This window comes from Centrocercus urophasianus, unplaced genomic scaffold, assembly GCF_019232065.1.
Source record: "Centrocercus urophasianus isolate 14NV4802_14NV808 unplaced genomic scaffold, USGS_Curo_1.0 seq_30, whole genome shotgun sequence".
In the NCBI taxonomy this organism is placed as follows: domain Eukaryota; kingdom Metazoa; phylum Chordata; class Aves; order Galliformes; family Phasianidae; genus Centrocercus; species Centrocercus urophasianus.
Genome location: NW_024884867.1, coordinates 7,320,243 through 7,343,858, shown reverse-complemented (window position 1 = coordinate 7,343,858; position 23,616 = coordinate 7,320,243). Strand labels below are relative to the sequence as shown.

The 23,616-nt window shown below is 49.6% G+C and overlaps 2 protein-coding genes across 2 annotated transcripts in view; both read left to right on the top strand.

The window, feature by feature from the left end:
- The first annotated feature begins 4,655 nt into the window (after nt 1-4,655).
- On the top strand, nt 4,656-17,610 carry ABCB9 (ATP binding cassette subfamily B member 9). The gene is made up of 11 exons (XM_042828976.1): nt 4,656-6,044; nt 6,368-6,482; nt 6,839-6,969; nt 8,239-8,444; nt 9,042-9,239; nt 10,729-10,857; nt 12,152-12,340; nt 12,951-13,124; nt 14,426-14,585; nt 15,030-15,166; nt 15,868-17,610. Exons 1-11 carry the CDS (start codon nt 5,342-5,344, stop codon nt 16,204-16,206), a joined length of 2,481 nt encoding a protein of 826 aa, XP_042684910.1. The 5' UTR covers nt 4,656-5,341; the 3' UTR covers nt 16,207-17,610.
- Nucleotides 17,611-23,264: 5,654 nt separating this feature from the next.
- VPS37B (VPS37B subunit of ESCRT-I) overlaps nt 23,265-23,616 on the top strand; it is a 12,780-nt gene continuing 12,428 nt past the window's right edge. The window contains exon 1 of the mRNA XM_042828702.1: nt 23,265-23,384. Coding sequence (XP_042684636.1) covers nt 23,280-23,384 — 105 coding nt within the window. The 5' untranslated portion in view covers nt 23,265-23,279. The remainder of the gene's footprint in view (nt 23,385-23,616) is intronic.

Sequence of the window (23,616 nt, the reverse complement as noted above, 5' to 3'; positions counted from 1 at the left end):
TTCAGAATCTGACATAACTTGGCAGCGTATTTTAAAATCCTTTGATACAGTTTTTCCCTTTCCAGATCAAAATGTGTGAAACATGCCAGAACGCAGAGCACAACAAAAACATATCACGGAAAACCAGACCTGTTAAAGTGGAGTCCCCCTGGGAAGTGCTGGGATTAGCTGTTCATGGTGAGTGTTTGTGGCTGTCTCACAAGCCCTTCAAGGTTTCTGCACCCGCTGTCGGGAAGTGTGGCAGATTTACGGTCACACGTGAGTGGCAGCCGCCTACCTCTGTGGTGAAGAACTGCCAAGGAAGCCGTAGCAGCTTACCAGGGTGCAACCTGATCCAAATGCCTGGCACAGTTCCCACTGCATACACAATGGGAGTTATGTGGGTGTGAGTTACCACTCGGAATTGAGGCTGTGATGGGTGTGCTGTTACTAACAAAGGTCACAGAACTGTACTGTCTAGATGACAGCAGAAAAGAGTTAAAAGTGTTTTGCCTTTTGGCAGCAGTTGTTTTCTGGGCTTGGTTTTTTAGCTTCCCCGTTTGGGTGATATTACAGCATCACATTTATTTATTTATGTATTTATTTTTAAATGCTTGTTTATGTAGGACCTTTTCCTGAGACGAGCCAGAGCAATACACATGTCCTCATTGTGACTGACTACTTCACTAAATGGATTGAGGCTGTTCCTCTGCAGAAGAAAGATGCCTTGTCAGTGGCTAAAGCACTAGCTACCATTTTTTACAGGTGGGCTCTTCTCTTCTTGATTAAATTGCAGCTCTGCAGTGAGATAAGGGATGCTCTAGAAACTGTGTTGAAATATGTGTCCACAAGATGGTTCTCCAGAAGAGCAGGAACTCTTCTGCAGGACAGGCTGTGCAGTGCCCCTCTCTTGCTATCTACAGAGTCCTTGGGAACAGCATGTTATTCTCTTATTAGCAGTGGAAAGGAGAAGGAAACATAAGTGGTTCACTTTTTGGCTCCAAGGTCAAGAGAGCTGGTGCCCCAGTTCTCTACAGAGTTATAAAATGTACTCTGATCCTTTGTAGAGACTGTTTGTTTTACTCTCATGTGGTACCTGACGCCACTGTACCCTGTGGGAAATGCATGTGGCCAGCAGAGACTTGCACAGGAAACTTTGCTTGTTTCTTCTGGTGCCTTATCATACAAAAGCAAACAGGGTTGGCTATTTTGGAACAGATACAGCCAACAGATCTCTCTCTGCTCTTGGGAGGTGCTTCGGAAGGTGCTTGCTTCTTCAGCACCCGCTCCATTGGAGGACCTTTCTCCCTTTTGTATCCTGTTTCCCGTGCGGATTGAATGCCTCTGCTTCTGCCCTGTGGTGAGCAGAGTAAAGCAACTTGTGTGTCCTCTTCTTATTCAGGTTTGGAGCATCCAAGAACATTTATGCCGGTGAGAGCTGGGACTTCTGTGAGGAGGTAGGTCAGGTGCTGGCTGTTTCAGGGAGAAACAACATGATCTTGAGTGTTTGCTTTTGATCAGAGCTACAACATGCCATGTACAGGGTATGAAGAGCTGAAGCTGCCATCTCCCTGTCCCAGCCCTGTTGCCAGCAATAGGTGCTTTGCCAGTGCTTTCATGCTGTCGGGATTTGAAGCTGTGGTTATGTGGTATAAAGCCTTGAGCCACACTGCAGCTTCTTTGCCCAGAAGGAAAAAATCCTGTGAGATGATGGCTGTGCACTCTCTGCCCTACCCTGGGATTAACCCAGCTTGCCAGTGCTGTGGAAAACCACAGCACTGTAATATTTGTTGCAACATGTTTTCTCCAGCTCTGACTTCTCTAGTGAGTTTTTCGTGCCCAGTAATACTTTTCTCCCTCTTCTGTAGTATCCTCATGCTGCCAGGGGGATTTCTACTTCAGTCTGTTTCATTATAAGCAGTATTTTGTTTCCTGCACTCTGTAGCTACATCCCAGTGAGGCAGTGCTGTCTCATACTGTCTCATAATGCTGCGGTGCAGACCTGCCTTGTCCTCCTGTGGGCTTGACCCCCTGCCTTTGCAGGTCAGCCGGCTTCTCTGTGAGCGCTGGAACATCTCCCAGATTCTCACCCCTGCAAACCCTGTGGACTGTGTGGGCCTGGATCACCGCAGTGCTGAGGTGCTCAAATCCTCCATCTGCAACGTGGTGAATGAGAAGCCCAGTGAATGGGATGCCCACCTCGACCCTGTGCTCTTCGACTTCCGCACGTCGGTGAACTCTGCCACGAAGTACACCCCTTTCTTCCTCATGTTCAACAGATACGTGTGCCTGTCGTCTGAGGTAACTCTGCAAGAGAGCACAGTTGTGTGTGAGGTTTGCCACTGACACTGCTACGGAGTAATAACCACGTGTCTATGCCTTGCAGGTGGATTTTGTCAAGGACTCAAAAGAGCAGAGCGTTAGCTCTGCTAAGGCAGATGGCCTCCCACCATTCACCGCTGCAGTTCAAGAGCAGCAGAATGCGGTGAAGGAAATTGTAAGTCTTGCAGTGCCTTGAAGGGGTTTTGCAGCTAAGCCCCCATCTGTCCACAGATGCCATCCCACAGGAATCTCTTGCCTGCAGGCTTTCTCCCATTGCCAGGCACGGTGGGTGGTGTGTTGTGGCAGTGGCAGCAGAGCCCTGCTTAGGCAACGCCCAGGTGTTCTGCCCTGGCTGGGTCACTGATTCTGCTTGCAGGAGAAGCAGGGCGAGAGCTGTGGTTTAACAGGAGGTGTTGTGAGCTTCCAGTAGCTTCAGCCTAGATCCTATTCTGCCCTCTACTGATGGAGAACTCTGAGCACAGCCATTAAATAATGCTTTCTTAACACAAGGTCTCCTGGAAGTGTGGGGTTGTTGAAATGAGGCTGGAAGGTCCCTGTTTGGTCCCTCCCTTGCCCTGAGGTGCAGCCGGTGGTGCTGACGTTGGCACAGCTTTTGCCATCAAAGTTGCAGCATGGTTGAGCTGATTTTTAAGCTACCTCTCCTTGAAGCCCAACCAAAGCTATCCGCTTTGCAGGTGATCGCCAATATGACCACAGCCTACAAGCGGGAGCGGAAGACCATGAAAAGAAAAAGTCGGGTCCTGCCCTCTCTTACATTCAAAATGGAAGAAAATGTGTTTGGGAGCAACGGTGCCTCTTCCCTGAAGAAGCTGAAGAAGGGCCAGTTTGTGTCCTTCCAAATTGAAACAGTCCTGCCAAATGAGCAGAGTATGGCTGAAGTGAAGAAAACCAGCTAGCTGCTGGGGCTTTGCTGGGTGTCCCATGGGGCTGGGGACAGTAGTGTGAACTGTTCCCGAGGTTCTTGTCTCAGCTGTTTGGGGGTCCAGGCAGAGACACCTGCTCAGTCTGGGAGGGCAAGGAAGGGGAAGGTTCAGACAATAGGGTCTGTTCCATCTCATCCCAGTCCAGGCTGGGACCATCCCTACAACACAGTGAAGTGGCACCATCCTCATTTATGCTTGGGCAGCAAGGGACACTGTCTTGGCAAGAGCTCCACCTCGAACACAGCTTGGAAACTGCCCCACTGGGGGTAATTGCAGCAAGGCCTGGGAAGGGCTATGGGTGCAGGTGAGGAAAGCACCAGGAACATGACTCAACCAAGTTGCAGTCCATTTCCTGTGGTTTAAAACAGCTCTTCCCACTTTTCAGTGTGACATGGGAAGGGCCATGCTAGGTCTGGCAGCATCCCGGGGACGCAGGGATGGCTCAATGTGAGCTTTTTGGTTTCAACCACTCATTAGCAAAAATAAAATCAACAATAGAACACGAGATTTTTATTTTCTGTTTATCCAGGCAGAGAAAAATGACTTCTGCCTTAGTAACATTGCTGTTCTGTACTCTACAGAAATGGGGTGAAATGTAGATCTGTGCTAGAGGGGTTGTTGAGGCTGAAGTACAGCACCGAGGAACCCTGAATGTTGCAGTGGTGACCCAGATGAGCATGGTGTCACACATCACCCACCTGAGAGCACAGGTCTGGTGTCACACATGCTGCCCACCTGGGTGCACATGCTGAACGGGCAGGAGGTTGAGTGCTGCCATCTCTCTGGAGTTGGCATGCGCTTGTCCACACTTGATGACAAAAGTATTTGTAAGCTGGATTTCTTGAAAGGAAGTCCTTCACTGCACTCCTTGCTTTAGGGGCTAATTTAAAACCCCATCAAGCTGCATTAGAGCACCTTTAGATTTTTCCTACTCGCTCCAGTGCTGTAGAAATAAAATAAACTCCCATCCTTGGACCTTCTGCAGCATTTTGCGACGGGAAGGGAGCCTGAGGGTTCGGGTGGAGCGGGATCCGGTTCCCCATCCACCCCTTCGCTCGTCCCCGTTCCCAGCGCACGGAGGCGCTGCCGGGACCGCTCCGCAGCGTGGGGGCGTGGTCAGCGTCGAGGGGCGTGGTCACAGCGGAAGCCCCGCCCCCTACCGACCTTCGCCCGCATCGGTCGCACCGGGCCGGAGCCGCCGCAGGTAGGAGCAGGGTCGCGTCTGGATGCGTGAGTGGAGGCGGGCACGTTCCGGGTGGGTTCTACCTTCTGACTTTAGGATTTGCTGCGTAATCCTCTGTGCATAGAAGGGAGAAAAGGGGTGAGTGCTGGGGGGGCGGGAGGGGGAGAGGCACTGCGTGGGGAAGAGCTGCCCCCGCGTGATGGTAAGGGCGGAGTCCCCGCTCGGAGCTGCTTTGTAATCTCTTGGGATATTTATTGGGTGCCACCCTATTGCGTGCTGACAGTGCTGCCCGTTCGTGGCTTGCTCCAAATTAATAAATATTCTGAAGGCTGATACGGCCGCTGTGGCCATCATTCTTTTATTTACTGGATTGTATTTATATATTCTGTATTGTTTTTCAAAGAGGGTAATCTGTTACGAAGCAGAACTGCTCTCCCTTATATTTTGCTACACCTTGACACTGGTTTTTATTGCATGTTTGATTTCGGCTTCATCCCAGGAAATCAGGGAGGGACCCTCAGACCACAAACGTCTGAGCCCAGAAACTCTGCAGCCCCATAGCGCAGGGCATGAGGGCTGCATGGATGTCCTGTGCCCATGTCTCAGTGTCATCTAGCCAGAATGAGGTTTCACAATGAGATGCAAGAATCCCAGAATGCTTGATGTTGGACCTCTGGAGATCATCCAGCCCAAGCTGCCTGCACAAGCGGGTTTTAGATTTGTGATAGCTGGAGTTTGTCTTGAAAGGGGTGGAGTTTGTCTTCATTTGTGCTTGTGACTTTGTAAAAGTCAAAGTGAGCTTATATAGAGAGAAAGAGCAGAGGATGAAGGAACAGACAGCGGTGTTTGAGATCAGGACAGTGGGTGGCTGTTGTGGCCTTCCCAATGGCACTTGCAACCCCATTAACTCCTCATGGCTAATAACAACTCCGCCTCTTCCTCTCACCCTGTGCACAGGCTGTGGCCATGTCCTCACTGCGCTAGGCCTGTCCCCCCCCCCACCTCGAGGATGCGTGCCTGGAAGGCGGTGGCCAGCACGCTGGCGCTGAGCGGGGCCGATGTGGTGGTCACCACGCTGCTCTATGCCCACGGCCGGCGTGGTCGGAACATCCTTCAGGACCTGAGGCACTTCAACATCTTCAACTCGCTGCTGGACATCTGGGGGGGCTGTCTCTACCGTAGCTGTGTGCTGCTGGGGGCCGCCATCGGGGTGGCCACCAACACGGCCTATGGCCCCCGGCGCCTCAGGGCTTCGCGGACCTTCATTGCTGTCGTCTGCCTCCTCATGGGCATCTACATGATGGTGAAGCTGCTGCTCTACTCTGAGGTGCGGAGGACCATCAGGGACCCCTGGTTCTGGGGGCTCTTTGCTTGGACCTATGTGGCGTTAGTGGCCACCTTTGGGCTGTGGCAGCTGCTGGCCTGTGTCACATCTTCCCGTGAGGCGCTGGGTCATGGCTCTGAGTCCCGCACCGAGGCGGAGGAGAGTTGCGACACCCCACGGGACAAGCGAGAGGAGGCAGCGGGACCCACCATCCATAAGCTGCTGTCCTACACCAAGCCAGATGCCGTCTTCCTGGGTATTGCTTCCTTCTTCCTCCTCGTGGCTGCGCTGGGTAAGTGAAGGAGCTGGAGGGGGCCGTGGGATGCTCTGCTGTTCACTGGGAGGGGAGGAGCCATGTTGCTCCTTGGAAAAATGAGGGAAAAATTAAATGGGGCAAAAAAATGCAGTGGAGGATAAAATGCCACGGGAAATTAAACTTTTCCGTTAGTTGCTAAGGTTCATGCCTTTCCGGTACATCTTGTGTGATGGGTAAATAACTCTGTGGTTGGGATGGAGGTTGACTGTGGGCTTTCATGGTTGGGAATATGAACCCGTGGTTGGATCCTGGACCCAACTGGTGTGTCTGTAACTCTTTGTCCTGTGCTTCTGCATCAGGAGAGACCTTCCTGCCCTACTACACAGGGTTGGCCATTGACGGCATTGTGGTGCAGAAGAGCATGGACCGCTTCTCCACGGCGGTGTTGGTCATGTCGCTGCTCGCCATAGGAAGGTAATCGCAGTGGTCGGAGCCCAGCAAGGATATATGACTGCTCTGTGCTCTTACAGTGGTGGTGGTCATAAGATCTTCCATGTCCTTCTGCCAGTGCTGGGGGAGCAGGCACAGGGGATGGGCTCCCTGGTGATCACTGTCCCTGCCTGAAGCTTGTCATTACTGTGATTAGGACCACTGTCCCTATGTTGTTAGCACCCGGGGGGGCATGGGCTGATTTAATCATTACTACCCAGGGTGGAGAGCGATACCAACACAGCATTGCCCAAGCCCTCCATACGGGCGCTGGTGTGTTTGTGTTGCTGAGGAGTGGGTTTCGTGTCCACCGGTCTATAACGTTTCTTATCTGCAATTAGCTCATTTGCCGCAGGTGTCCGGGGCGGCGTTTTTACGCTCATATTTGCGAGACTGAACATCCGCCTTCGCAACTGCCTCTTCAGGTCGCTGGTGTCTCAAGAGATGAGTTTCTTCGATGAGAATCGCACAGGTGGGTTCCTCTTTCCCCTGGGTTTACTCTATTCCAGCACGTGGTATTTTTCCCCCTTAGTTTACCCTCTCTTCAGGCGCTTTTAGAGGTGGTGTCTAAATGCTCATGTTTAGATACAGCAACAGAAAGCTCTTCCCTTTGGGTGCTTTCTTGCCACAGGGATCAGGATTGCCCAGCACCTTGGGAATGCCACATTGCCTCCAAACAGCCTGATATCCAGCAGCTCCAGGGCTGGCATTTTTAACTCCAGTCATCTCATCCCCAAAATACTTCCATTTTTCTTCCTGTACCTCCCTTCAGTTCCCACTGACCAGCTGCCCTCCATCTCTGCTCCAGGCACTGGAAACCTCAGACATGTAAACCTCGCTGTGCATGCTTGTGGCTTTTCCTCCTTGTCATCTAGTCCTGTCCCCATTTGTCATTCTGGTGTGGTCCCAGTCAGCTGCAACTTTTCCCATACTTAATTTCTTCTTGGCAATATTTTTAGTTTTGAGGCTGTTGCCATATTTAGCAGTTGCTTCCTGTTGCCCAGTTAGCTAAGGACACTGGATATGTTATTGTAAGTGGGATATGGGTAACCCTCGACTAATAGTTATGCAATAGCATGGGACTTCAGCCCTGGCTGCACTGCAACACAGGCCAAGTACTTAGAAATTCAAGGTGGCATTTGACTCCACTGCAGGAGCTTTGCCCTTAGTGGCTGCACTCACATCCTCCAGGTCACTTGGAGCTGCAGACACGGCTAAACCTCCTCTGCCCTCTCTGAAGCTGCCTGGCACTCCGTAGGGTGAGCTGTGCTAGGCATACTCCTGGTCCTCTGAGGACAGCAGGGAGAGTTGCCAGCAGAAGGCTGGTGGAGGGCTCCTGGCTTCAATTAAAAATGAACTGGAAGCTGTGTTCAGCTCAGCAAACACCCACTGGTGCACCCACGTGGGATGCCCTCCAGGTACAGTGCAGAGCCAGTGCCCTGTGCTATCCTGCAGCCAACCTGAGCGACCCAAGGATGTAGCTCCTGCTTTCAGACAGGTTTCATGTTTTTTGCACGTGCAGCAATTTGAGCTTCTCTGCTTTGCTTCACATCCCCAACAGCAGCCATCCTCTTCCATGCTGCCCTGCAGACCCCGTCAAGGGCCTAGGTTGGATGAGGAGCTCCATCTGCCAGGGGACTGCTATACAGTCTGCGGGATGGGACGCGGAACACGGACAGGTGATGACCTCCCACAGTGACGTGTCCCTGCTCTCCCCTTCCCCAACCCTTCATTCTTTTAGGGGATGTCATCTCCCGCCTCACGTCGGACACAACCATCGTGAGTGACCTGGTCTCCCAGAACATCAACATCTTCCTGCGCAACATGGTGAAGGCCACAGGGGTGATCTTCTTCATGTTCAGCCTCTCATGGAAGCTCTCGCTTGTCACCTTCATGGGCTTCCCCATCATCATGCTGGTGTCTGACATCTACGGGAAGTACTACAAGGTAGGCAGGAGCAACTGCCATAACTGTGCCACGGTGCTGGCCTGTCCCCACTGTGGGAGTTACAGGTGGTTTTGGAGCTTGTTAGGTTGATACTCAAGTGCTTTGCTGCCTGCAGTACGGGCACGAGGGCAACATTACAACTATGTGGGCAGGTGGCACAAACTTGGTTGTCAGCTTCACACTCAGAAGCTGAAGTGTCTCAGGTCTGACATAGGAGGTAGCTTGGCTGTGCACTGTCCAATCTGTGCCTGCTTGTTCCCATGCCATCTGTCCTCTCCTCTCCCTTTGGAGTAAATCAAATTGGGGTTAAACCCAGCCCAGTGCTTCCTTCCTATGCCAAGGACAGTCCCTTGTGGCTAATGCTGTGTACTGTGGACTGTGCAAGTTCCACACCACATGCTCTCTGTGCTGGTTGTTAATGCTGTCAGTAAGCACAGCCCTGCTTTCCACTGTCCCAAGGTCAGGGCTGTATCCCATCACTCAACCTTGGTGCCCATGGACTTGGAAAAGTCACTGTGCTCTCTCCAGAGCCTGTGGGAGAGCTGCCATGGGCAGCTTGGGCGTGTGTTGAGCACCCTTTGTTTCTGCTTCCCGCAGAAGCTCTCCAAGGATGTGCAGAACGCCCTGGCCAAGGCCAACAACACTGCCGAGGAGACCATCTCTGCCATGAAGACTGTCCGCAGCTTTGCCAATGAGGAGGCAGAGGCAAATGTGTACTGGCAGAAGCTGCAGCAAGTGTACAGACTCAACAAGCGGGAGGCCCTGGCGTACACCTACTATGTGTGGTCCAGTGGGGTAGGTGGCCTGCACCAGGGACTGGCAGGGGACATGGCTTCAGGTGTCAAAATGTGCACGGAGAGTTGTGTGTGCTGGTCTCAGGGAGCTTTGTGGGATGAGCCCAGCCTTGATGTCTGCTGCCTTCTGTCAAAAATATATTCCATCCTCCCTTAGGGGAGCATCACATCGTGGTGCTGAACAGTTTGTTTTCTCTTGTAAATAAGAATGGAATTGATAACTGCTCAAGGTCGTGGAAAACCTCATGTTTTCAGGCTGCTGCATTGCGTGCCTTTGCCAGCTCATCTCCGGCGGTTCCGGCTGGGAAAACAGCCACAGTGTTGGTTGAGATTCTGCTCAGAAGCAGAGATTTTCTACATGTGGGCGGTGGTGAAGGGAGGCTGCAGGTTTGTTGTTTGATTTAGGTTTTTTTTGCAAAATGTTTTTTTCTTTGCTGAGAACAGATGGTTTGGGGCTCCTCTTGTATCTGCTGCTAACTAAGGCTGTGCAAAACCCTCACGTGGGGCCTTCACCCTGTGCGTTGAGGGATCCAAATAGCTGCTGTTGAGAGTTGTGTGGGTTATGCCTTCATACAGCTGCAGGAGGCTTATGTGCTGACAGCAAGTTCAGAGCATTGTTAGCATTGTTCCTGAGCATCCAGGTGAAGCCAGCAGTGGGAACTGGGACAGAATGGATCCCACTGAGTCAGAAAAGGCAAAACTGCTCCTGTGGGGCTTGTGTAAAAAGAAGCTGACAGATATAGCACAGCCCTGGTGGAGTCTCTCTCAGAGAAAACAGAATCTTAAGGTCAGATCTTGGCAGAGAGAAAGAAGAGGAACTTTTTCCCCTGTTTTCTGTCTGTGTCAGCTCATAGCCAACAGCCCTTCCCACTGACTGTGATCCCAGCAAACTCCAGGCACTCATGTAACCCTGTGACAGGCAGCCTGTATGCCAAGTGTTGCATGGAGCACTGGGCACTGCAGAGGGTGAAACATCAAGATCACATCAAGGCTGGTCTGATATCTTTGCTGAGTAGGTGGTGCCCCCATACACTAATTTCAAGCAAGAGTTGAGGTTATCCTTCAGAGACTTGTATACACAAGGAGGACTTGTGCATTAGCTTTTGGCCTGTCTCTGTGCTCTAAATTAAAATGTGTCATGTAACACAGAGGTTATTTTAGCGATGAGGTGACTGTATGTGTTGGATAATTTGAGTGTGGGTTATGCTAGTCCAAGAGACGTCCATGAGATGCTCTGTTATTTCAGATAAATCTGTCTTCCTTCACTGCTGCCACTCCAGACTTGTATTTTGTTGAATTCCTTCAGTCAGCCCAGCTAACCAAGTTGTTTTTCCCTTCTCATACCCAAGCCATGTGCTGACAGGAATGCTGGGTTTGGGGCTCAGAGAATAAATACCAGCTGCTGAATTGCAGTCTCCTGTGTGAGTAACTACAATTGCACTCGAGTGTTGTCTGTCCTTGCTGATTTTGGGCTGTTTGCTTGCTTTCAGCTCACCCTCCTGGTGGTCCAGGTCAGCATCCTGTACTATGGAGGGCACCTTGTGATCTCTGGGCAAATGACGAGTGGAAACCTGATATCCTTCATCATTTATGAGTTTGTCTTAGGAGATTGCATGGAGGTGAGTTTGTTCGATCATTCCAGGCAACCCCGTATCACAGTGTTTGACTTCGAGATGATCTCAACCCCTGCAGTCACAGGACTGGAACCAGTGTTGCCTTCCCTACCACCTGCTGTGGCTTTGCCCATCTGCAGTCTGATTCTCCCCTCTGCTTCCTGCTCTGTTTCTACTGTGACCCCATGAATACAACCACTGCTAACACCTTGACACTTGAAGGCATCTGAAGCACCTCATCACAGATAAGACAATCAGTACTAAAAGGGTTGGGCTACCCCTGCTGAAGGGGAGAGTCCTGGCTGCCTTCCAAGCATGTTTTCTGGTGTGAAGGATGCAGAGATTGCGTGGCTGCCTGTTCAATTTCAGAATTCATTAAGAGCTTAATTATATTACATTTTTTAACTCTCCCTGGAATAGGCTGCAAGCTGCTGCATTGGCAGCGCATTAGCAACTTAGGATTGTGGGTGGGATGGGAGCCCACTCAGGGCTGCTTTCCCACTGCAAAGGCGTAAGCCTGGCCAACTGAAGCAGAAATTAGCAAGTGCAGATTTCCTCACAGCCATGCCTGGTTTCAGTGCTGCTTCATCCTTCGTGCAGCAGCACAGCAGAGCTGGAGGCAGCTCACCCAGCTCTCACCATCTGTGCTGATAGCTACAGGCTTTGGTGGTGTTTCCAGGCTATAGTTTTGGTGCGTTTGAGGCACTTACAGTACAGGCTGTTCATCGGTTCTGAGTTTAGCACTGAAATTAGCCAGCAAGATGGAGGCTATTCCAGCAAAGCTAGTGTCAGTATACAGCAGTTCTAGTGGGAGGAAGTACAGTAGATCCACTGGGATCATATTCCTATGGGGAACAGCCATACCAGCTGCCTAATGGTGGTCTAGAAAGGTCCAGCCTGAGGCTGCTTTGCGTATGTAACGTGTGCACTAGGGCACATACCAGCTGCTCTGGGGCTGGTGCAGCGCATTGTCGTATACAGATGCATTCAACCTTTGGATTGGGGAGCTGCTGGTCTTGAGCAAAGAGACATGGGAAAAGATTACAGTAGAAGTTTGGGTTATGTATCTCTTGACACACCTCTTCCCAATCCATCTATTTACTTCTTGTATTCCCATGTCTACCCATGCAAAAACCCCTTTAGATTATGTTTCCCCTACCTTGGGCAGGGGCAAAAGTTCTCTTTTTCTGTCTCATAACCATAGTTAACATCAGAGAGTGCTTCAACTGTTCTCCTTATAAGTAGTTCCAATTGCTATTTCCATAATGAGAGGGTCTAACCATTGCCTCTTCCCTTCCAGTCTGTGGGCTCTGTCTACAGCGGCCTGATGCAGGGGGTGGGTGCAGCCGAGAAGGTGTTTGAGTTCATTGACCGCAAGCCAACAATGGTCAACGATGGGTCACTGGCCCCAGACCATGTGGATGGAAAGGTGGAGTTCAGAAATGTGACATTCTCTTACCGCACTCGTTCCGCAACGCAGGTCCTCCAGGTGAGCCCCACTGGTGCAGAGCATTCCTTACCTCAAGGCAACTTGTGATGTTTCTCTATAATGACCATAACCAATCCTCAACCTGTGGGGAAGGTCATTTGCCCTTTTTGAGATGCATAAAGGCAGCCTCAGCAGCATGCTGGCAAGCAGATTATAGTGAACAGCAGGTGTTTAGGGCTGGCTTTCCTTACAAAGAATTAGATTTATTAATAAAACCCTTGTTCCCAGCTCAGACATTAAACACGTCAGCATGGTGCAGGGCTTTGTGCCAAGCTGTCTCAGGCTGCTTCCACGTGAGAGGGGCTGAGGTCATGGGGCAGGGTGAGCAAGCAAAGAGGTTGGTTGCTTTGCACTTTTTGGAGGTCCTGCTGCACAAGCAGGAAAATTCATAGCAAAATGTGGGGGCTTTATGCTTCCTCAGAGGGAGCTGAGAGAAGAAAACAGTTAGTCTTTTGGAGGTGAGATGGCCAAAGCAGCACACCAGAGTGGTTGGTTGGGGGGGATCTCCTTAGCCATCTTTTGGTCACCTCTCCTGTGCAGTGCTCAAGCCACTGCTCCAGGACCCTGATGAAGGCCAGCACCTGAGCACATTCTCCCATCCATGTTGCAGAACGTGTCCTTCACCCTGCACCCTGGCAAAGTGACAGCACTGGTGGGCCCCTCAGGGAGTGGGAAGAGCTCCTGCGTCAACATCCTGGAGAACTTCTACCCTCTGCAAGATGGGCAGGTGCTGCTGGATGGGCGTCCCATTAACATGTACGATCACAAGTACCTGCACTCAGTGGTACGAGCGACTGATAAGTGTATTCTAGCTATCGCTTGCTGCGGTCAGAGGGGATGATGGCAGCGTTGTGTATGGCTATGGGTTTGATCTGGAAACCTCTGAAGTGCTCAGAAAGCTGGAGGTGGTCCGGGAAACAAATTCAGATAATTTGGGATGGGAGCAGAAAGGAACAAGATGATTGGTTTTAGGGGAAGGGGGAAGTCTGCTGAAAACAGAACAAGAAATGTGTTTGGTTTTGTACTTTTTTGGCCAACCCAAAAGGAGTACAGTTTCGGTTGTTTGATTATTGATAGTCTCAGTTGGTTTTGGAAAAAGTGTTTTACATTCCCGCAGAATATTCTACCTTAAAATCTATCTATAAAATCTATAAAATTCTATCTTAAAATCACTCTCAGATTGTGAGGAGTTAAACTACTTGGAATTCTGGAAGCAGCAGAGGAGTGCTTTATCCAGGCCTCTAGCTCTGTCTGTGTGTCAGCACAGATCAGCCTCCATCTTCCCTGCAAGTAACTGCCCACTTTGTTTGCCCCCAGAGTGAATGGCCTCAGGAACAGCAGGAAAACCTGAAAACAATTGATCAGAAGCAGGCTGGAAAGCCAGAGTCAGTGTGACTAATTGACATTCTCTGCCAGTGCTGAGTGAAAATTAAAAGACAAGCAAGTCTTTCAGCTTAGCAAGCCTGGTGTCGTGCTAGGAGCATGGGGAGAAGTCAATTAAAATATGACCGTATCCTACTGGTTCTCTCCACGTCCAGTTCTAAGCAATAATTTGGAGGGTTCAATTTATTTCAATATAAACTGTTTAACAAAGCAGGCTGAATTCAAGAGTGAGCAGCAATGTCTGTACAGTAGAACAGGGAGGCTGTTGCTAAGCAATTAAGGAATTGCAACAGCTCTTAGCTTCCTAATTTGCCTCAAGCAGAGAATTGGCAAGACTGGGCAAAGCTCCCTCCAGCCTGCATTTTCCCTGCAACTGGTTTTCCATACTGAGAAGTGCAAGGAGTTTTGGGAGTTCTGGGTCTGGAGCAAAACCACAACAGGGACCTGGAGTGGGGAGCTCATCCCAGGTGCCAACATACCAACATATCACACATTTCCTTTTCTGCACAGCAGCTTCCAGCAGACAACATAAAGTGGACTGGGACTGCCACTGGGCAACTAGCAGTGTTGCTGGAAGCCCTCATTGAGGCATTTCTGTGCCTTGGTCCTTACCTAGTGGGAACAAATGCTGATAATCTGAGATGCTGTTTGGCCAATCTGTCTTCTGCTCCCAACCCGCTGCTCTTCCCTTCCTTTCTGCAGATCTCCCTGGTCAGTCAAGAGCCAGTGCTGTTTGCTCGCTCTATTGCTGATAATATTTCTTATGGCTTAGCTTCAGCCTCCTTTGAGTCGGTTGTTCAGGCTGCCCAGAAAGCTAACGCACACGCCTTCATCACGGAGCTGCAGGATGGCTACCACACAGGTACCAACAGCCCTCTGTTTGCACCAAAAGCATTCTGTTCTGAGGGAGCCATGAGAAAGTAGGGGCTTCTCCTCACTGTTGCTTCAGCTGTGCTGCCTCCAGAGCCCGTCTTACAGCGATACAGCCAAAGGGTCAGCACAAGAGAGAAGTCGGGGCTTGGATGATCTCTCAGTCTTAGTGACTTCTTGCTGTGGGTCCTTCTATGTGCATCAGTCCCTCGCACACTGGGACAACAGTGGAGAATTTTCTGCTGGAGGGAAGGACTGCGGCCTTGGAGGTGTTTAGTACATTTAAACTGCTTTGTTAAGTGAATAAACAGAATAGCATTTGCCTCATCTTTGCTTCAGAGCATTATACTGTCCTGGTGTTGTTGGCTGGGTGCTGAATTTAATGGCAGTTTTTGGTTTTTATCTTGACTGCTCCTTCTCTCTCTTGATCCAACAGAGGCAGGTGAAAAAGGAGCTCAGCTATCAGGTGGCCAGAAGCAGAGAGTGGCTATTGCCAGAGCCTTGATCCGAACCCCTCCCATCCTAATCCTGGATGAAGCCACAAGTGCACTGGATGCGGAGAGTGAACATGCGGTGAGTGGGGGACTTGGGTGACTTGTGTGTCTGGGCTGAAGAAGCAGTCTGGGGTCGGAAGAAAGGTTACAGCTTCAATTTCTAGCCCATAGACAAACTTGCAGTAGGGAGGAGTACCCGAGCTAAAATCTGAACTAAAGCACCAAACAAGCCATGCTGAACCATGGTTTATCTGGCTGGGATGTGATGACCAAACAGTTCTACCAGTAGTCTCCTTTGGTCTGGCTAGTTCATTGGCACAATGAAAAGCTGGTTCAAAGTGCTGGCATGAGGACAGGCCTCCCAGTGCTAGAGGATGAGTGCTGCACAAGTGTGATCTCAAAGCAGTTTGTGGGCTTGCAGGATGGGGTGAGGCTCTTCAGCAGGGCTAGCGCTATGTGGCCTCCAGAGTTGCACCCCAGCTCTAATAAGAGCTCAACATACAAGATCAGGCCTGTCACTTTACTACTCTGTTACCAGCAGTTGGAGGTGTGCATTCCCCATCTGAAGGCTGGCTGCACTGAGAGAGAATTTGGGGCTGCACAGTGAGACAGATGGCCATAGGGTTACAGGTGGCCCTGCTTTGTGTCCCCAGCATAACCAGAGGAGAACAAACCTCCTGTCCAGAGATTTCTTAACTCAGAGCCACCAAGCTGCTCTCCTCCCCTCCCAACACAGTGCCAGCGATGCTCATGCACTAACATCTTTTCTTCCCTCAACAGATTCAGCAGGCGATTTACGGTGACTTGCAGAACCACACAGTGCTTGTCATAGCACACAGGCTGAGCACTGTCGAGAAGGCACACAACATCATTGTGCTGGACAAGGGCCGCGTGGTGCAGCAGGGCTCACACAAGGAGCTCATGGAAGAAGGAGGTCTTTATTCCAAGCTGGTGCAGAGACAGATCCTGGGGCTCGAGGCGGGTAGCGCAGACAGCCGCCAACCCACAGCCCGGGGGGATTCAGCGAAGGCGCCCGGCGGGCTGGAGGGAGAGTTCAGGATAGACCATTCCCTCCCAGCTGCAGCACAGGACGACTGCAACAACACAACTCCTAAGTGAGAGCAGCGAGGGCTGGGGCTGGAGACGCATGCTGGGACGCAGCGCAGGAGGTGGCTTCCCGACGGGCGCCGCGCCGCACAACGTGCCCGTCTGCTCATCCTGCGTGCGCCGCGCACCTTTGCACACACACAACCACACACTATAGAGCTTCCTGCATTACTGCCCAGTGGGCAGATGCCTGCTGGTTAAACAGGGAAACAGATTTGGGAGTTGGGTCTTTAGCAATTCCCAGCATTTCTACCGAGTTTCTTTTCTTACTACCAGTAATTCCCCACAGCTGGGACTTTTCTTCCATTGATATGCATGTGTAACTGATATTAACTGTAATGGATGTAAAATGCATGCATGGAGGGGAAATTCCCCTCCAGGAATTCAGGGGGTGGCTCTTGTAGCCAGATAGAAAAGCAGCGACTGGAGAAGGTCCTGCTCCTGCTGTCGATCTGTAGAGCCAGTCTGAAGTCTGTAGGGATCTCCCTTTGGCTTTAGTGAAAACTGGATCACTCTCGTGGGGCTGAATGCCAGGAGAGTTTTGCACTGAGTGCCTGCAGGCTCAGGTTCACAACCACAGCTGCTGGACTTGTTTCATGTAGTAACCATCCTTTGTGGAATAAGCCAGGGGACCAGGAGGCAGGTGTTGCATTTAGATTTGCTCGTGGTGCTTGGTGGGTATTTGGTTTTGTTTTTAAGGATGAAGAGTTTTACCCTAATTGGGTTAGGGTGAGGTGGTTTGGTTTGGTTTGGTTTTCTTATATTTCCATGTGCACTACACAATGTCTGTCTGGCTCCAGCATCCTCTCGAATTTAGTCTGTTATTTCAGTATTTTTTTATATCTCACAACCCTGGTGCTGGTTTGAAAAACACTACTAAAGACAGGCATAAAATACTAAAAGACAGCACTTTATAAATCCCACTGAAGCTTTGTTCAGCTTCAGGCAATGCTACTGACTTCATTGCATGGGAAACCCATACAGTCACTTTCCTTGAAGTCAAACTTCCTCTGCCTGAAGTTGAAAATGTATTTCTTTGAATACTATTTATTAACTTTGAGTAAGAGTGAAAGAAAGAAAGCTGTTGCTCCTAGCCCTTGTGCATAATGGCTCTGGCTTTGTAGTTTTATCCTGCCATAGATTAGTGGTGAAGCTTATGCAGGCAGGCAGATGCTATTGAAAAGTAGCATTGGATTTTATATGGGAATGATTGACTTAGAATGTGCATCGTTAAGAAATTATCTCAAGCACTTTAGCTCTCATGTTTTCCAATATTTGAATGCTGCTTTGTTTTCCTTTTTGGCAATTTTGTTGTTGGTAACGTTTTGTTTTTGCTCAGTAATGTTTTACAAACTCTTTAGTGTCCTTGAGGAGGGATGCTCAAAAGAAAAATAAAATACTACCTCTGCCACTAAATACTGAGCCCCAGTGGGGGCTGTGTTTTTGCATTCAGAATATCTGGAACTTCAAGGTAACGTTAATCTGGGGGTGATAGACAGACACCCTGGAGGGGAATAAAAATAACTACCTACAGAGAATTGGGTTTCTAACAGCTGTGAAACACTAAGAATAACCTATTCAAGAACTTGTTTTCATCCCAGATCCCATCTGATAGTCAGTCTCACACAAAAGGACAGGCTGTATAACCTGTTGTCAAAGCACAGTGCTCTGTAGCTGAAGTCTTTTTAGCTGCTTGCTTTTGTGATATGATGAAAAGCTGTGCCTCAGGAGGAGAGCTCTCTTTGGCTCATCTCCCTCAGTTTAGGAGGGAATCACAATCCGAAGCCTAGTTTGAGTCATTCATCATTCATCGCTTCCCTAAATGGCCAGTATATTTCTGCCTGATGAAAATCTTCATTGTGGGTATGAAGAGCTTGGAGATTCCACCCAGCACCAGAGGGCAAGCAATTAAATCTGCATTCTTATCAGTAGCTGTGAGCAGAATGCAGACAGTGGTTTGCAGAAGTGGAATTGATTGCTGGTTAATTGGAAAAAAAAACTGGGGGGGGGGGGAATAGGTAACCTGGGAATGAGGGAAGCCAGCACCTGGGAAGTGCTGTTAGGACAATGCTTGTTATGACGTAAGATGACAGAAAAGAGGAGATCCTGTCATGTGTGCCCCACCAGGCAGTGCTGCAAGAAGGGGAGTTGAAGGATATGCAGGGATTAGTTTTATTGCAAAGGCTACAGGAAATTTTGAGAAGGGATCCCTGCTTCCCACCCCCGGTGTGCCAGTAATCCCAGCACTGTACTCCAAAATCCAAAAAGCTTCAACTGAAATGACACACAGAAAGAGCAGCTTGTCTCTGCTAGTGGCTCCAGGCCAAGCTGATAACAGGAACTGATTTTGTGCATTGCTGCGGGTGCTGAATTCTGTCTTTTGCATCCAGATAACTCAAGGCTGCTTTTCCCTTGAGCTTTACAAGTTATTTTATTGTTCTGCTGGCATGTGACAAGTGGATCTGCGTGCATGCCAAAGCTATGAGGGTTTTCCATCCAACAGCACTAATCTAACGCAGGCATTTCTGCTGGCCAAACCAGTACAAATCCTGTGACTACTGAAAATCCTGCTTTTCAAAATCATTCCAGATTTCTTTTTATGATGGGTCTCCCCTACCTCACAAATCTGCCACCACCTCAGAATCTGTCTGTGATGTGATAACTGGGGTCAGAGGTGCCTGTTGGCCAAACTAAGCCCAGCAGTGAGGATGTGCTTACCTTGGTGCAACAGTGGCAGTTCCTTTAGTGCTGGAACCTGTTTGCTGCAAGTCTTTGGGCCACACTGTCTGTGGGCAATCTGTACAGTCTGGAAATAAGGCCACTGTTCCCTCTGAAAGCCTGCAGTGCAGTATTTTATGGCTGTGGGTTTGCCCAGAGCTGATGTTTACATGGGAACATGAAAAAGACTGTTCAGGCACTTACTGATGACAGTGATGCAGATAAGTTTCTTCTCAAAGGGAACTCAGATGGGTTTATCTGAAACCTTAGCTTGTGGAGTGCGCCTTGATGACCGTCATGGCAGAGCTGGAAACAGGGAGTCACCTGACAGCATACATGACTGAAAAGGTTGACTCCGTGCTCCATAGCAGGTTGTTTTCCACACTGTTAATAAGCTTAAACCATTCCCTGTAATATGTCTAACCACAGATTTATTAATTATTAGAGAGCCCTATCCAAGATAAAGTTCAAGAACGGATCCTGTAATACATACAGCCAGAGGCTGACTTGATTTAAACATTGGAGGGCCTTATCCAAGACAAAGTTCAATAGTAGATCCTATAGTTTCAGCCATCCTCCAAAGACACACGTTGACCTTTGTACCTTTGCACAGATGAAGTGTGTGGCTGAGTGACCCAGTAAACTGAAACGCAGCATGATGGAAAAAAACACAGCCATGTTTATTTCTGCAGCTCATCTCCCAGTGCACCAAACTCTGCCTCAGTATGCAGTTGTGTGTGTTTCAGTGGCTGGGCTTTCTAGGTCTTTGGCAGGTCTGGAAATACCACAAGCAAATACTCAGAGTGTTTCCAGTTCAGGTTCAGAGCTGCATCTTAGCCTGCCCTTTCTGCTCTAGCTTTACTGTGAGCCCAAGGAATGCAGATGCAGGTATAAAACCTGTTTCTCTTTTCATGCCTGTGGATTCCTGAGCAGAAAAAGCACTGACAGTTAATTCTTGCTCTTTCCAACAGAACTACTCCTCCTCTTCCAGAATGCTGAATATGCAGGTCTGTCTCATATGTGAAGGAATTTAAATCATAAAATCTAGACAGAAACATGGACTTCAAAATAAAAGGAAATTAAATTGCAAATAAGCCTGAGAACTTACCTAACTATTGAGCAACCAGTCTAATAAGGGTTAATAAACTCCAAAGATTAGACTTGCAAATTCAGTCTCTACATAACCAACCAGTTTTTCCAGGAAAAGGAAATAAGTTGTTGTGAAGGTGACTTGCAAAATATGTCTAAATATAATAAATATGCATACACATAGGGCTACTGACTGTAAAAGAATACGAGATGACAGAACAAAATCCAGGATCAGATTTAAAAAGAAAAAAAAAAGAATCTAACATTTAAATTAAACTGGGCTGGATGCCAGCTCTCCCCATGACTGAAGCCTGACTCCTTATTAATCATGACATGTCTTCCACTGTAGTGTTCTGAATGTTTTTTGTTCTACTTCTCCTCTAATAAGAAATCACAACTTCTGTACTTTGCCTGCTTTCATTTTTAATGTTTGTGAATACTGTCACCTTTTGAAAGGGTTTTAGCAAAAGTAAAGAGGATTCAGGGCTTGGATAAATCTGATAAATCTCAGATATACTCTGTTATTTGACGATCCCTGTGGCCAAAAATCCTGCTTTATCTTCTATTCTTCACATTCTGCCCAAGTGATGAGCTGCCACAAAACCTTTCAAGAAAGCTGCTGAGTTGAAAGCCAGCTTCCAACCTGCCCAAGTAGAATACATATTCCAAAGCAGCTGACCTTTATTTTGTCTCTCAACTTCAGTTGCTTTTCTGGCCAAACTCGCAGATGCTGATCAAAGTACTAACAAGCACCAGATGTTCAATACTGACACTCCTCTCCGACATCTCCAGCACCCAAACTTACCTGCATAGACACATGTGTGTTTTCAAGATTTGTTGTACTTGAGCACAAATAAATTATGTTTTCCTTGTGCTGTGTTTTGTCAAGACTTCATTGTTCTACATGATGAGACTCTTAACTAATTTAGTACTTATTACCATTGACAGATTAAAATAATCTATTCCATAATAACTAGAGCAATAAAACAGAGCAGATCCCCTTAGAAGATCACTGCAATACTGAACCATCTTTCCTGACAGCATGTTGACAATGCAGTAATAACAATGATAACAATACCCTTCCCCAGAGATACTCACCCTCAGTACCTCTAGAAGCATTACTCAGCGTGAGCTCCCCCTCTCCACCCTCAGTGTGGGACTGAGCAGTTATTATTAATTTTCATTTTAAGCAAAAGGCCTATGGTTAAGAGAAGCTGAGAGCATTCAGGATCACACAGAAAGGCAGTGGCAAGACTAGATTTACAACATGAAGCTGAGTCAGACTCTTCTAAACCACACTCCCCCATGCCAATTATCTAGCTATGTTATGCTAAAATCATCCTTGAGAAGAAGGGCTTTCTTTTAACTCCTCAACTAATTCCTGTTTATATATGTGTGCATATGTGTATTTGTATGTGTGCACAGATGTACAGAATGGGGTAACAGCAGAGTGTGACTGCACTTTTGACATGCATGTGCAAACACACTGTATGACATCATGTTGGCATCGCAGCTATCTCCTGGTTTAAGCATCAAGGTCAGGCTGTGAAAACTCATGTCACCACCAAGGGGTACAGCTGCTTACTCATCTTTGCCCTGAGGAAAGCACCCACATGAGGAACAGCACAGCATATACCACAGCACCACGTGGGCATGCTGACGTGGAGGAACGGACACATGCCCATATCTCTAATTGTGTTCTCCCCACCCTCAGCAAGCACAGCTGCCAGGTGCACGGGTCTTTCCTACCTGCCTCTGGGTGTGCTCTACTTGCAACACACTCAGATGAACTGTGATGAATTTCTGGTCCTAGGACCTGTGGGATAACAGACAGCTGAGTTTAGTTGCAGGACAAACCTCAAATATACAGCTGTCATGTCTTCATTCAGGTCTGCCAGGAGGTACTGGGTCTGAATGAGACTCATGTCATTATAACTAGATAGGATTACAACAGAGATTGATTCAGTTTACGGTATGATTTTTCAGTTAGATCAAAAACGCTAAACACCAAGGATAGTGCCACACAGCCATTTCCTATCTGGCTCCTTTGGCTCATCCTGGTTCTCTCTGCAGTCACACATATGGGAACCAGCACACCCACAATCAGCCACAGAACCAGGAGGTGGTGCGTGCCCAGAAATGCATACAATCTCAGCTACGCTAACACAATTAATTATTTCCAGGCATAATTGTATGCATCAGCCATGCTATCATCAGCGGTAATTGGAGAGCTGCTGCTCCCAAGTGTTACCACAGAGCACACAGCAAAGTGGTGATGATATGCACTTTTGCAGGTGTAGATTCACTGAATCATTTGAGTCGGAAGGGACCTTTAAAGGTCATGTAGTCCCACTGCCTGCAGTGCACAGGGACACCCACAGCTCCATCGGTGCTCACAGCCCTGTCCCCTGACCGTGGCTATCTGCAAGGATGGGGCACCACCACCTCCCTGTGCACCCTGTGCAGTGCCTCATCACCCTTCTTATAAAAACTTCTTCCTTTTACCCAGTCCAAATCTCCCGTCTTTAAGTTTGAAGCCATTTCCCCTTGTCCTTTCACAACAGGCCCTGCTAAAGAGCCGTCCTTCCTCTCTCACAGCCCCATCAGACAGGCAGCCCACTCTCAGCTCTCCCCTCTCCTCCATGCTGTGCAGCCCCAGCTCTCTCAGCCTGTAAAAATACTTCTTTCAAAATACTTGTTTAAAATACCTCTATGAAACACATCTTTGTTAGATCACTTCTTGACCTTCACGCTTGAAGAAAGTGCTTAAGGTGGACAAAGGGGCAGCACCAAAGCTGGGCAAGATACCATGTTTAGCTATTTTTAACCTAAATGGGTATTCAGCCTCAAACAATAACGCAGTCCCTCTTTTGTGCTTCACTGCGACCACGTCCCAGCCCGGGCAGGAAGCGCGAGTTCAATAGTTACACCGATTTCCCTCCTCACTCACAGCTGCCACACGGGCGCCCACCGACCGCCAGCGCGTCTCTGCGGCACCGCGCTGAGGCACCGCACGACACCGGGCGCAGCCGGCACCGCGAGGGCGTCGAAGACCGAGGCGGACAACGCGCTCGGCGCCGAGGGCCCGGCTGTGCGGACACACCGTCCCGCTTCTCGCCCTTTGGGTGCCGCCCCCCTGCGGCGGCGCGGCCCGGCCTTCTCCTCCCCTCCCGCTGCCGCTCCGCCCCCCCGGCAGGGGGCGCCCAGGGCGGTGCCCGGCGGGGCCGGGGCGGAGGGGCCGAGGCACTTCCGGTCGGCGGGAGCGGGGCCGCGCCGCCATGGCGCTGGACGCGGGGCGGCTGGAAGGGCTGAGCCTGCAGGAGCTCAGCGCGCTGCTGGACGATGAGGAGCGGCTGCAGGGCATGGCCCGCGAGATGGAAGAGGTGAGCGCAGCGCTCCGCGGTCGGACCGCCGGGATGCGATTTGCCCTCGGGGCGCCCCGGGGCTCGGCCGCCTGTTCCCCCCTTCTCCCCTCCGTCCTCCCGGCCATTGTGCGGCGGCCGGGCCGGGGGGGGGCTGACAGCTCCCGCCTGCTGCTGAGGAGCCGCCGGCGGAGTGAGGGTGGCACCGGTTTTTTCCCTATTTGTTCTCGGTTGTTTTTTTCCCTTGTTGGGT

Coding starts and splice junctions, on each gene's coding strand:
- ABCB9 (XM_042828976.1), top strand. CDS start 5,342: ATGGCTAATAACAACTCCGCCTCTTCCTCTCACCCTGTGCACAGGCTG. Junction 10,858..12,151: donor TCTTAGGAGATTGCATGGAG/GTGAGTTTGTTC, acceptor CTTCCCTTCCAG/TCTGTGGGCTCTGTCTACAG. Junction 15,167..15,867: donor ATGCGGAGAGTGAACATGCG/GTGAGTGGGGGA, acceptor TTCCCTCAACAG/ATTCAGCAGGCGATTTACGG.